The sequence below is a fragment of the Daktulosphaira vitifoliae genome, unplaced genomic scaffold (genome assembly GCF_025091365.1).
Source record: "Daktulosphaira vitifoliae isolate Bord-2020 unplaced genomic scaffold, ASM2509136v1 Scaffold_3, whole genome shotgun sequence".
NCBI lineage: Eukaryota > Metazoa > Arthropoda > Insecta > Hemiptera > Phylloxeridae > Daktulosphaira > Daktulosphaira vitifoliae.
In genome coordinates, this window is record NW_026099574.1 from 8,103,816 (window position 1) to 8,117,427 (window position 13,612).

The window sequence follows — 13,612 nt, forward strand, 5'->3', positions numbered from 1 at the left end:
ATTGGGCAAGACAATGTACTGTGTTATCGGATAACAATAGGATTAAAAAAAAAATTAAAGCTTGTATATTAAAAACAATTGAAGATAAAAAAAAAAATAGAATAGTAATGAAGGTTGAAGTTGATAACTGTAGAGCCGTTGATAGTTGATGTACACTAAAAAGAATCGGAAGCTCTAACAAATTATAGAAATGAATGTTGAAGGAAGAATAGGTAGAGGAAGACCAAAAAAGAAATGAAGGGATGCTATTGTGAAAGTTTACAATTTTAAAAAAAATGTAACTTTATGTAACATATTATTCTTGAATTATTAACTATGTAATTCTTTTTAAGTTCATCCAATATGCCTTATAAGCTGTCAACTTTGTTTTTTCAAATGGAAACACATATTTTTAATTTAATAAAATGTTAGAGTTTTTAATTTAATAGTAAATGGCATTTGAATTTTTAATATAACTATATTCGTTTATTAGACATAAACAGTTAAAGTTTCAAATTTTTGAGTTATTATACTTGTATAATAAACAAAGGATTATAAATACAGGTAGCTAATTAGATTTTTATGACATTGCTGCCATAGTCACGGATTGTTTATTATTAATTTTGACTATTAATAGATTTACTTTCTGTATTGTCAGTTAGTGTATTTATAAACTCACAACAATATGCCTTACTACCATTGATAATAACAATGCTGTGTACCTGCTAATATCGATGTCATAAAAAACCAATTAGCTACCTATATTTGTAATCCCTTGTGTATTATACATGAATATTAGCTCAAAAATTTGAAACTTTAACTGTTTATATCTAATAAACAAATTAAGTTTCATTAAAAATTCAAATACCATTTACTATTGAATTGAAAACTCAAACATTTTATTAAATTAAAAATACGTGTTACCATTTAAAAAAACAAAGTTGACACCCTTAACACTGCTAAGTTACCAGGCATAAGGGATGAACTTAAAAAGTATTACATAGTTAATAATTCAAGAATAATGAGTAACTAAAGATAGTAATAAAAAAAAAAAATTTTAATTATTATTATTTTGTAAGTAATTGAGTGGGTTATGATAAAAAAATCACTCTGTATAGTTAATTAAGTTAACTTTCGTAACTCAAAAATTAATAAAAAATATTAAAAGAAAAAGTCAGAATACCAAATAATATTTGTTAATATATTTTATTGTAATATTTGGTAATAATATTTGTTATGATTAAAAAATGTGAGTGAGAGTTACATTTGATTCGGGGTGTAATTCGAGGGTCATAAAATAACAATGTAAAAAAATCTTACCTGGTAAATTCTCTGGTTCTTATAATTATCCTTATTGATGATATTGGTGAAAATGATAAATAAATACACAAGTTCAGATTCTTTAGTTCACAAATTAACACATAAAATTTCGACAATGACGATCACGACTTAATACTTAATACGGAGCACGATAAAAACAGCGCAATATGGACCACGAAAAGAACAGCCCAATATGGAGCACGAAATGAATAGCCAGGAGTAAGGGTTTGCTCTGGCTTTTTATAATATTTTTTTACCCCCAAAAATCGTCACTGTCGAATTGTTAGTATAATTGTTTATTGATAAATAAGCATGAAACACAGAGATCAATATAGATGAATAGAACATATATTATTTTGACATTTACATATATAACATTAACATGTTTTTTTTACAAGTAAGACGAAAATTAATACAATGTATTTAACTAATAATAGTAGAATAACAAAGATGACAAAAATAATATATAGATTTTCTTTTGGTGAGGAAGGATTTTAAAAGTAATTAATAATTGATTTATGACCGAACCGCATACGCCACAATGTAGTTAAACAGTGTGAGTTTTTTGACTATTTCTCTTAAATGTTTATCTAAGTTTTTGTTCGAAAAGGATCATGTCCTTGTAAGAATATAATGTATAATGAAACAAGTTAAAATGTACCATTTCTATGGATAGAAGTGGTACATTTTAACGCTATCTTTTCATGATTACTACTATGTATATATATGATGATAGTGTGTATACATTACAAACTTGGCATTAATACCATGATAAGAAATTAGATAAGGCAATTATTACTTATCACTCTCATTTAAAAGTATATTGAAAAGATAGCGTTTTCTTCTGTCCTTTTCTCAATACGTATTTCAATGTTTAATACCGTAAAATAATACATGAAAATTCAAATTTTCACAAACTTCAAAACGCTACAGAATATTTACTACTGAATATTAATAAGATATTTTTTTACTAAAATTTTTCTTAAATTCTACTCTACAAAATAGCTATCTTAGATTTTTTTTTTACATTTTATTTAAAATTTAAAAATAATTAATATTTTTAATAAAATGTAAAAAAATTAATTATTGAGATATAGCTATAGACCTAACGTATAACTATTATTTAAAAAAAAAATCAACTAAAAATATTAACTGGATCAAAAGTTATTTAAGTTGTCAGTGAGTGGTGGGCCACTCTGTATATATTATTTTTATATTTTGGTAGTAGAGCGTGGTTGGTTTTGTTGCCATTGTTTGAGCCTAATGGACCCGCTCAGACAAAAATAGGTGACATGATGCGATCATATGATATTGAGAAGTAGTAGAAGTAGTAGCGGTTGTATTTATCTTGTTAATACTGTTTAATTTATTGCCTTTGCGTCGTTTTATTGATTTAAGTTATAGCAATATAGTATAGATAAGTAATATAGTGGTATATTACTGTTGATATTCACGCTATTTATTACTTAGTGTTTTGTGTTGTATGTTTACATTTCAGGCTAGTATTTAAAATATTAATCATTTAGTTGAATTGTTTTATTTGATATAAATTAATGGTTGTAGGGCATCTTTAGCATTTAGTGCGAAGTGCATCATTTTTGTTTACAAAATACTTTATATTAAATAAACTGGTATCTAATAACAGAACAATATCTATAGTTACTACAGAACTTTTTATAAATCATTCATACTATAAAACTAAATACTAATAATTTTCGTTCATTATTGTTTTATGCTTATTTTAAAAATTATATTTAACTTTTTAGTTCGATATGATTTAAAAGCGTGTTTTTAGTTTTTGTAAACTTTATTTATTTTTTACTTTTTAATTTTTAATGACAACGCTGTCACAGTCACGGACTGTGTATTGTCAATTATGACTACTAATAAATATAATTTCTGTATTTCCAGTTACTGTGTTTATAAACTCACAATAATGTGTATTTTACCAATTAGCCAAAAAAAACCATTTAGATACCAGTATTTGTAATCCCTTATGTATTATAATTGTATATTAATTCAACAAAATTTGTTTATGTATATATATTTATATATTATTGAAAATACGGACAAATGAACGGGTACGATAACCAAAAATAAAATCATACAGGAAAATATTGTTTATCGTCGATTGGAGTGCGGAGTGGGGGAATGCGTTACGACAGTCAAGTCTCAAGGCCATAGACGACGGGATACGAAGAATAATAATACGTGGCTTGTTACAAACTTACAACAAACATAAATGTGAAACTAATATAAGCGTGTTAAAAAATTTTACATTTTATGTTTTTTTGTTGAATTTATTATATAATATAATAAAAAGATCTCAAACTCAACCATTCTGAATATTTATTTATAAATATTACACGAAGTACAATTTATATGAACAATATGTAATCAATTATGTACTTAGGAGAGTATATACTGCGTCTATATTTATTCTTAAAATTCTTGTTAGGGTGATTTTGATGCTCCATAATAATTTTGTTTTCATTTTCGTTATCATCAGCATTACTTTTTTCCTTGACATCGCCGATTTGAGTGGCTGTATCGCCGTTGAGTTTATATAATTTTGTGTAAATATCTTTAGTTCCACATAGCGTGTCTAAAAATAAATAATAATGATATTTTTACTTAATATGATATAATTTAAAAGTTGATAAAAGGCAAAACTTCCAATGTTCTAAAGCCCAAAATATGTAAATCTAATTTATTTATAATGTGTAAGTAATTAAATTTATTTCATTATTTAATTTATTTTGATAAGTGGTCATCAATATCTACTAAAATAATCCAATACTAAGGGACAAATAATTATTTAAAATTATATTTTTAAATAATAAAATAATAATTTCAGAAATATCTTAAAATGTCTCTTATATTTTTCAAATATGAAATTATAAATTAATTTTTAAATAAAATAAAATAAATTTTTTTAAAACATTCAACCCAATTAATATATAATTTAATAAAATATGATAAATACTTAATTGTACCTATTATATGTCCATTGAGAACATACGTGTATTCATTATTTAACGTGCAATTAAAATTAAATGACTTTTTGTTGATTTTAAAGAATTTATTATGTTTTTTTAATTCTGCTACGAATTCTTCTGATTGTTCCAGGTTCACAACCAATGCGTTCATTAGATTATCATTAATATCATTTGTAAAATATTCAGTAAGAATATTAATTCTAAATTTGTTATTATATAAAAATAATTTTAATGCATTCTGTAAATCATCGCAAAAATACACCAGATCATAATTCCATTTATGAATAAATATATTATAGCAGTGAATAGTTTTATTTAAGAATTCTGAAAAAACTTGTTTTGGATTGTCACCAAAAAGATTCAAATTGACAAAATTGTTAAAACAATCAATTATTCTTTTACCAACAGAAATAATATTTTCGTAGTATTTTAAAAGTTCTTGTTGGTTATGTTTAAAGTTGTATTCGTGTGTTATTTTCCCAAGAACTGCGATAAAGAAATTTACGAGTAAAGCTATAGGACGAAATGTTGCTGTTAGTAGTAATGTAAGAAATACTTCTATTTCTTTTCTATGAAAAGTATATTTGACAAATCTAAATATATCAAAAAGTCTCAAATGACTTTTATCATGACATTTTATAGTGAGTGGTGCAAATCGAATCATATCTAAAACATTTTTATACCGTCCGTTTATTAATATTGGATATTGCTTATCTTGAGAACTTCTTATTAAATCTTTTTCAGAAATTTTGGGATTTTTCATCATAAAGTCATAAAATATTAAATTTTTCGGTAAGAATTCCCAGTATTGAGACCGTTTAAAAGCTTTATTAAAAACTTTATACACTTCACTGTGATTTAAATTATTTATGTTATCATCCGTGTCATTTTGTAGCTTATCAGTTTGCAGTAATCGATTTTTAAGTTTATTTGCTACATATTGAAAATTTTCGAGAGTATATTCTCCTGATTCGTTGTAATCAGGACAATAAATAAATACTTCGTCATATATCACATTATTGCAATACTTCTGTATCGTCCTCTCAAACTGTGCTAAATAAAAATTATGAAATAATATGTAACCTTTAAGAATACTTGATGTTTGATTTGACATATCAAATATCCCGTCATTATTTTTAGCATAGAAATCTACATACTTAGATACATTATTTAAGTATAAATTAACAGACGTCAATTGAGTAGAGTATAAATTTTTATGAGTTCCTCTTATAACATCTAACATTACTAGTACAATTTCGCCATGGGATTTTATTATGTTGCCATATTTTTTCAAATTATGTACATTATAGTTTACTATGTTTTCACTAATTTCAGTTAAATATCGATTGTTATGATTAAAAAAATTTAACATATACTTTATGAAATTACAGTGAATATCATTATAGGATAATCCAAACGTTAAATTAATATGCAAAAATAATACAATTTTTTTTATAATCATGTTTTGTCTTTTTAAAATAAAAAACTAATAATTAAAATTATTTTATGTATTTTTACAAGCTATTATATATTTTATTTAACCATTTGTTGTACTTAATTATATACCATGTTATAAATAGTGTTACTTTTATGACGTTATTTGTTAAAGTGTTTTTGAATTTCTGCATAAATATATTATATGGCAATTATTTTTAGTATTTATCGTAAATTAAAAAAGAAAATTTTGCTATAGAGAATTATTGAGTAGGTCTACACTTGTATATTTAAATATTATACTTCAAAAATAATTTGACATCTGCTTTTGTATCATAGTGAAAATGACTATCGCAATCATAAATATGCTATTTTAGTGTTAAAATTCTGGCTTTTGTATTTTATTTTATTTTAAAATACCTTATAAGGGGTGTACACAGATTTTAGTAATATTATAAATAATAAAATTTACTGATTGCATAATAATCTTAACAATACCGTTTTCACGCTCCTCGAATATTGTTTTATTATTGTAATACTTTATATCTATACTTATTGTGCTATATCATTTTGACATTAATTAAATGACACTTTTCGGACATATGAAATTTTGTGTCAACTTCGTTTTAATTCAATTTTCCTTCTTGTTTATATCACGTTCAAGTATAAATAGATGCTATTTTGAAACCTCCCCTGTGGCAGGTAAAGGGTCATATGTTCACAAAAATATATTATGTGATAAATACCTAAGGTATTTATCATATCATGATATCATAGTTGCAAATCCATATAGGCCATAGTTGTGTCAACTTTTGGAATTTCGGTTCGAGCTCTACCTCCCCAGTTTTAGCCATTCGGCCTACAATAATACCTAAGACTAAAAAGAATAACATTTTTCATTTCTTCACCCGGCAGTCGCGGGCAATGTGCCCTTTCTTATGGCAGGTGAAGCACTGCGCTGTCCTATCAGGTTCTTGGTACGGGCGACGTCCCACAAGGGACAGTTCTCAGGCCTCTGCTGGGAAATATCGCGTACGACGCGGTGTTCCGCGTTCCGCTACCACCACATGTGAGCCCCGTCTGCTACACGGATGACTAGCTTGTGATGGCGGAAGGCGCCTCGTCCGAGGAGGCTGGATCTCGTGTGAACTGCGCGTTCAGCACAGTCGCCGCCTGGATCCAGCAGGAGGAGACTTGAGTGGACTGAGCCTTGCTCTGGACAAGACCGAAGCGGTTTTGTTCACGGGCAAGTACAAGTTAACTCCTTCACAGCTCGCTCTGCTAGGGGTGGAGATCCCGCTTAAGGACTCCATGACTTATCTGGACCTTGTCATAGACAAACGTCCAAAGTTCGTGTCGTACATTACTCGTGCGGCCCAGCAGGCCCAGAAAGTCATGGATTGCTTAGCGGGACTCATGCCCAATCTGGGAAGGCCGAGGGAGATGCAACGCAGACTTTTAGTCAGCGTTGTACACTCGGTCCTCCTGTAGGACCGAGGATCCAAAAACCGTAAAGCCCTTCTCAGGTTGCAGAGGCGGGTGGCGATCCGGACAGTTTCGGCGTACCGAACGGTGTCCGGAGTGGCGGCGGGTATCCTGTCGTCACTGCAGCTCGCCGACCTGCTCGCCGAGGAACGCGCCGCCGGGCATGAGCTCCGTTAAGAATGCGCCCGGTTCCTCGAAATTATTCAAAATTGCTGTTATGTACGGCGCTATCTATTGAAGGATAGGGTAGACTAGCCTATTGTCTAGTGGAGAGGGTAATATACATTACAAATATTACGTTTAATATTGTAAGGTTTCAGCCTAACAGAAGCCTACTAATTACCCACTGCTCAGGGGGAACACTAGACATTGACCTAGTAGCCGCGCCAAACGAGATAGTACTTGTTGACGGAGCTACTAGGTTTTGATAAAAACAAAAAAAAAACCAATATTAATAAAAATGAGGGAAAAGTATAGAGAAAAAAAAAAAGGGTCATGTATAATATAACAACATTTTTTAATTATTTAATTAAAAAATTTATAATTACTATTTTAGATATAAATATATTCATATGAAAGGAGAAAAAAAAAAGGAGGTGCTTGATACACAAATTAAAAAGGGGGTAAAAAGGGGTTTTATTGATGTTGTACTTGTTGTTGTCTTTAATCTTGAGGAGTGCCGGCCCACCACCGGCCATAGTTGTGTCTCACAACGTCATCATCATTAGCATCATCATCTCGACGTTTTGTTTAAATAAAAAAAACGGAGGACAAAAAAAATATGAACAGCCGGTTGATACAAGTCGACAGCAGATCCACTCGACATTTTATTTTAATAAAAAAAAAAACGGAGGACAAAAAAAAATACAAAAAAAACGTGGTTTTCAAAATAAAAATTATATAAAGAAAACACGACTTGTCGCCTTGGCAGTATAGGTGAGAAAAAAAATCTGTCGTCGCGGCATTTGGATAGTGGCCGGTGATTGTGACGCCGGGTGGTGGTGGTGCCAACTTTGAACACGTTCATTGAGGGGACATAACAATATTGGTACAGGTGCACAGTGTACGGTCACCTGATGACAGATATCAGACCGGTTGACTAGTGAAGGTTATCACATACACAATTATTAAAATACTTTACACCTTTTGCACACACCTCTCATTGATAACATTTATTAAAAAAAACTAATTAAATTCTGCAACATTACAATATAATACGTACACATTACATTGAGTAGTGTATGTTAAGTAGCGGCCGCTGCCACCACATGTGTCCTTGACTATTTCTAGGGGTAGTAAAATTTAAGAGATACTATTGACCTAATACAATTCATTATTGGATTTACTTTATTATTTTAAAATTTAAAAAATATAAAAGTATATTTTAATAAAGAATATTAATAATTGTAAAAATCTACATATTTTATGTTGAAGATTATTGCTGATTCATGATTTTTATTTTCACGTGTAAAATATTAAAATGATAAATTTTTAGTTTTCAAATTTCCATTTTTCTCATAAAATTCATACGACAGTGATAATTAATATATGGTGACATCTATGATGTTGGAAATATGATTACCTAAGCGTTTGGTAGCCAATGATAAAATTTTTAGATAATGATAGCTTTGATTTTAATATAACGCAGACGGCACCGCAATTATTCTCATAAAATACTTATGCATATGAACATTATAATTAGTGATGGGCATTTCACAATAGTTTGAACTATCGAATAGTATTCCAATTATTTTTATACAACTGAATAGTGTGTTTTAAGCATAAACTATTCGATAGTTTTAAAAAATATTCGAATGGGCTAGCGAGTGGTTTCAAAAAATAATCGATTAGTTCTAACTAAAATTTTTATTAAGTACACTTAATTATAATAAGAAGATAATGAATACTTAACATAAATTATTATACAATTAATAATAGTAAAAAGTACCATTTTATTCATTTTTAGTTTGTGAGTCTTTGGTAAAAACTGATAAAAATGGGTCGAAAATTAAAAAGTAGTTCTTTATTTCGATGACTAAAGATATATTTTCTGTTTTAATCGGAAAGGTTTGTTCTATGTGCAACAGAAGTATTCGTAAATACTAAAGTCTTATTTTACACTTTATACCTTGTATACTGTTCTTAGTTTAGCATTACCTCCTCTTTTGTCTTGTAAAGGCATAACACCGATAAAGAGGACAGCGCATTTAAAATTTTTATGATTGTAAAAGTGGTGGCAACAATAAATACTGTTCCTCTTTAAAAATCATATAAACTATTTTTATTAGTTGGTTAATTATTGAACATTTTAAAAATGTTGTTGTACCAAACAGTTTAGTGTAAAATTTATTTTCTCTATAAAATGAACAAAAAAAATAGATCGAACGTATGGAATTTTGTGGATAAGGATCCCAACTTTTCTAATCAAGTTATATGTAAATTCTGTAAATTTAAAATAAAATATGCTAATAATACATCAAATGTTTGGGATCATTTACGCCGTAAACATATTACAGCGTTGGAAGCAAATAGATTATCGTCTCAAAATGAAGAACGGAATGATATTAATGTTTCTAACAAACAGTCATCGCCCTCAACAAGTAAATTAACATTTTTAATAACACTAATTAATCTAATAATTATTTAATATCATACTAAGGCAATGCGATTATTATTGACTATTTCCGTATCTTTTCTAAACGAGTTTTCCAATATAATTCTCATTGAATATTTTTTTTATTAATATATTATAAAAATACCACTAAATAGATAAATTTAAAAAAAAATGTATTTATTTATTAAATGTGTTCTTAAGGTTCTTTAACTATGAATGTAAATATGCGTGAACAAATAACTAAACAAACCTAAGGAACTCAACAAAGAAGATCAAAACAATGAATACTAACAAATAGGTAATAGTGTTATTTATACAAGTTATTATGTAAAATTACTTTTAAGTAAAAGGTAAAAAAATTATATTGATTTATAGGTTCAGCTTATCATCAAAGAGCAAAGTTGATGAATTTAATAAAGCTGTTATCAAAATGATTGCAGAAGACACGCCCGTTATCGATTGTAGAAAATAGTTAATACTAAAATGGCCAACAAGGCATCTCTGAACAAAATAGATAAAATATAATATAATAATTATAAACAAATAAAAACTTAACTGTGTAACGTACAATAGATGAAAGATGACTGATGACGGTGAGAAATAAACAGTTGGAATACTTTACATTAAAATGTTGAAGACTACAAGGGTAGTCGATACAAACGGAGGCACTTGTTATGTACACGAAGGGCACACAATGGCATAGACTGGTATAGCAATTCTATACCCACGACGAATCACCAGGGTGGTTAATCCATTAAAGCGACTATGAGCTAGGTGCACCATAGAACCACGTAGAAAGGGCTAGCAATGGTGGCGAGAGCGCAAAATTCACAAAAGGGACCGATAATAGTCGGCGAGACACAATAATCACGTACACTCGCATCTAACATAATGAATCGCTCACACAACCGGTGGTGGTAGCGCGAGACACGTTATCAGTCATAAAAATAAGATGTAGCAAAACTCCCTCTCATAATGCGTATCCAATAATAGCAACAACACTCATACCTAAACTTTATAACTCTACACCTGAAATGGTTCAATCTATGTTATCATCTACAAAATATGTCACGCTTACTTCAGATATTTAGACTTCTATAAATACTATTTCTTTTATAATTTTTTATAATTTCTTTTTTATAATTTCTTTTATGTTTTAGCTACAATAAAACTAATATCTAGTCATACAGTACAATATTTGTCTGAAATTTTAACAGATATCATAAGTGATTGGGCTATCGATGTAAAAGCCATTGCGATTGTAACAGACTCTGGTGCGAATATAAAGCCTACAATTAGATTACTTGGGTTTAATCATATTCCGTGCGCTGCTCATAAATTAAACAATGTCGTAAAAAATGCTTTAAAAAGCGAAGATAATGATGATTTTAATAATGACACTACTACAGCTTCTCGTTCCGATGAAATAGAAGTTAAGAAACTAATAAAAATGTGTCGATCTATTGTTGGACATTTCAAACATAGCGAAGTATCGAGTAGACTTTTTCGCGATAAAAAAGAACAACTTAACTGTCTTATTTTAAAAGTAAAACAAGACATCGCAACTCGCTGGAACAGTACACTTATTATGTTAAAACGTCTTTTAATGATTAAAGAACCTTTAATGCTAGTTTCCATGTCTTTACCACGTTGTCTTAATATGCCAACAAATGAACAGCGTAAAGTTATAAATGATTTTGTTACACTTCTGAAACCATATGAATGTTCAACTGTACAATTATCCTCAGAAAAACGACCAATTTTAGGAAAAGTTATACCATTTATAAGAGGTATGAATAAAGTTTTTATATGATGCATAGAAATTTAATAATATTAATATCACAAAAAAAACCCAGCACAGGGGGGTCGCGGCACAGTGGTGACGTGGCATAGTTGGATCAAGTATAATGATATCTGACAGTGATTAAAATCACTATAAAAAAAAAACGCTTCGATGCAAATCTTTAGATAGTGTTTAATTTTAAAAAATTGGTGGATTATTCCAAAAGCTTCATAAACTGCTAGTTCCTTATTAATATCCTGATTAAGACAAAGTATGTAGAATAAAAAAGAGATTATTAGAAAATAGTATTTCCCATAAAAAAATTATATTGATCAATACACTTTTCAATAAGTTATAGCATTATAATGTTAAAAATGTAAAAAATAAAATTGAGAATTTTCACACAATAATAGCATTTGGTAGCCATTTTCACCTTGAAGATAAAATAAAGTCCGAAATTTTTTTTTTCCATGATAAAGTATATTACATTAGCTTTAATTTAAGATATATATAAAAGTGTCAGACTTTCCGGAACACTTTCAAAATTTAAGTTGAAAAAGTCAATTTTTTGTGAAAAAGTTGTCATTTTGAATCCCCCCCTGTAGGCAGGTAAAAAGTCAGATTTATAAAAAAAATATACCAAATGATAGGTAAAGACATCATGCATCTACAAAAAAAAGAATTATATTGATCCATACATCTTTCGAGAAGTTATAGCATTATAAAGTTAAAAATATAAAAAAGAATTTTTTTACAAAAATCGTATTTTTTTTATTAAGTTTAATGTCTGTTTTCACGCCGTGAAGACAAGTCCAGAGGTCAATTTTTTTTTCCATGATACAGTATATTACATTAGCTTTAATTTAAGATATATATAAAAGTGTCAGACTTACCGGAACACTTTCAAAATTTAAGTTGAAAAAGTCAATTTTTTGTGAAAAAGTTGTCATTTTGAATCCCCCCCTGTAGGCAGGTAAAAAGTCAGATTTATAAAAAAAATATACCAAATGATAGGTAAAGACATCATGCATCTACAAAAAAAAGAATTATATTGATCCATACATCTTTCGAGAAGTTATAGCATTATAAAGTTAAAAATATAAAAAAGAATTTTTTTACAAAAATCGTATTTTTTTTATTAAGTTTAATGTCTGTTTTCACCATGAAGATAAAATAAAGTCCGAAATTTTTTTTTACCATTATAAAGTATATTACATTAGCTTTAATTTAAGATATATATAAAAGTGTCAGACCTTCCGGAACACTTTCAAAAGTTACGTTGAAAAAGTTCTACTTTCTATATGCATTTTTATGTTTTGAATCCCCCCTGTATTTAGGGAAATGGTCCGATTTAAAAAAACAGTATGTCGAATGAAAGATCTATATAAATACTACTTCTCATAAAAAAATTGTAATGATTCATACATTTTTCAAAAAGTTATAGCATAATAAAGTTAAAAATGGAAAATACAAAATCGAAAATTTTCACACAAAAATAGCATTCGGTAGCCATTTTCACCATGAAGATAAGATAAAGTCCGAAATTTTTTTTTTTCATGATAAAGCATATTACATTAGCTTTAATTTAAGATATATATAAAAGTGTCAGACCTTCCGGAACATTTTCAAAATTTAAGTTAAAAAAATTAATTTTTGTGAAAAAGTTGTCATTTTAAATTCCCCCATTGTGGGCAGGTTAAGGGTTAAATTTATGAAAAAAATATACCAAATGAAAGGTAATGATATTATGCATCTATATAAAAAAGAATTATATTGATATGTTNTATGCATCTATATAAAAAAGATTTATATTGAGACGTTCATTTTTGAAAAAGTTATGGCACTTTTAAGTAAAAAAAATTGAAAAAATTTTGAAAATTAGCGATTTTTAAATTTGTAATTTTTTTGGAGGTTTCCCCCTTTTACGGGGAACGAGGGAATTTTTTTCAATTTTTAAGGGTAATGTCTTCGACTAGATACGATTTGTGATCTTTTGAC

The 13,612-nt window shown here is 28.3% G+C and overlaps 2 protein-coding genes across 5 annotated transcripts in view; one reads left to right on the plus strand and one right to left on the minus strand.

Annotated features, from left to right (window-relative positions):
- Positions 1–13,612, minus strand: part of LOC126902512 (uncharacterized) — a 28,039-nt gene that overhangs the window by 11,616 nt on the left and 2,811 nt on the right. Inside the window, exons 1-2 of one of the 4 annotated variants that reach the window (XM_050679875.1) lie at positions 4,296–5,785; positions 3,673–3,904 (exon numbers count right to left, since the gene is read on the minus strand). In XM_050679875.1, coding sequence (XP_050535832.1) covers positions 3,678–3,904; positions 4,296–5,760 — 1,692 coding nt within the window. In that variant the 5' untranslated portion in view covers positions 5,761–5,785 and the 3' untranslated portion in view covers positions 3,673–3,677. Of the gene's footprint in view, positions 1–3,631; positions 3,905–4,295; positions 5,786–10,387; positions 10,507–13,612 lie in introns of those variants that run through there. The other 3 variants (XR_007703230.1, XM_050679874.1, XM_050679877.1) reach the window with 3 other exon arrangements.
- Positions 8,873–10,921, plus strand: LOC126902547 (uncharacterized). Its single transcript, XM_050679937.1, has 2 exons — positions 8,873–9,817; positions 10,033–10,921. The coding sequence occupies exons 1-2, from the start codon at positions 9,580–9,582 to the stop codon at positions 10,083–10,085; spliced, it is 291 nt and encodes a 96-aa protein (XP_050535894.1). The 5' UTR covers positions 8,873–9,579; the 3' UTR covers positions 10,086–10,921.

Coding starts and splice junctions, on each gene's coding strand:
- LOC126902547 (XM_050679937.1), top strand. CDS start 9,580: ATGAACAAAAAAAATAGATCGAACGTATGGAATTTTGTGGATAAGGAT. Junction 9,818..10,032: donor ACAGTCATCGCCCTCAACAA/GTAAATTAACAT, acceptor TGTGTTCTTAAG/GTTCTTTAACTATGAATGTA.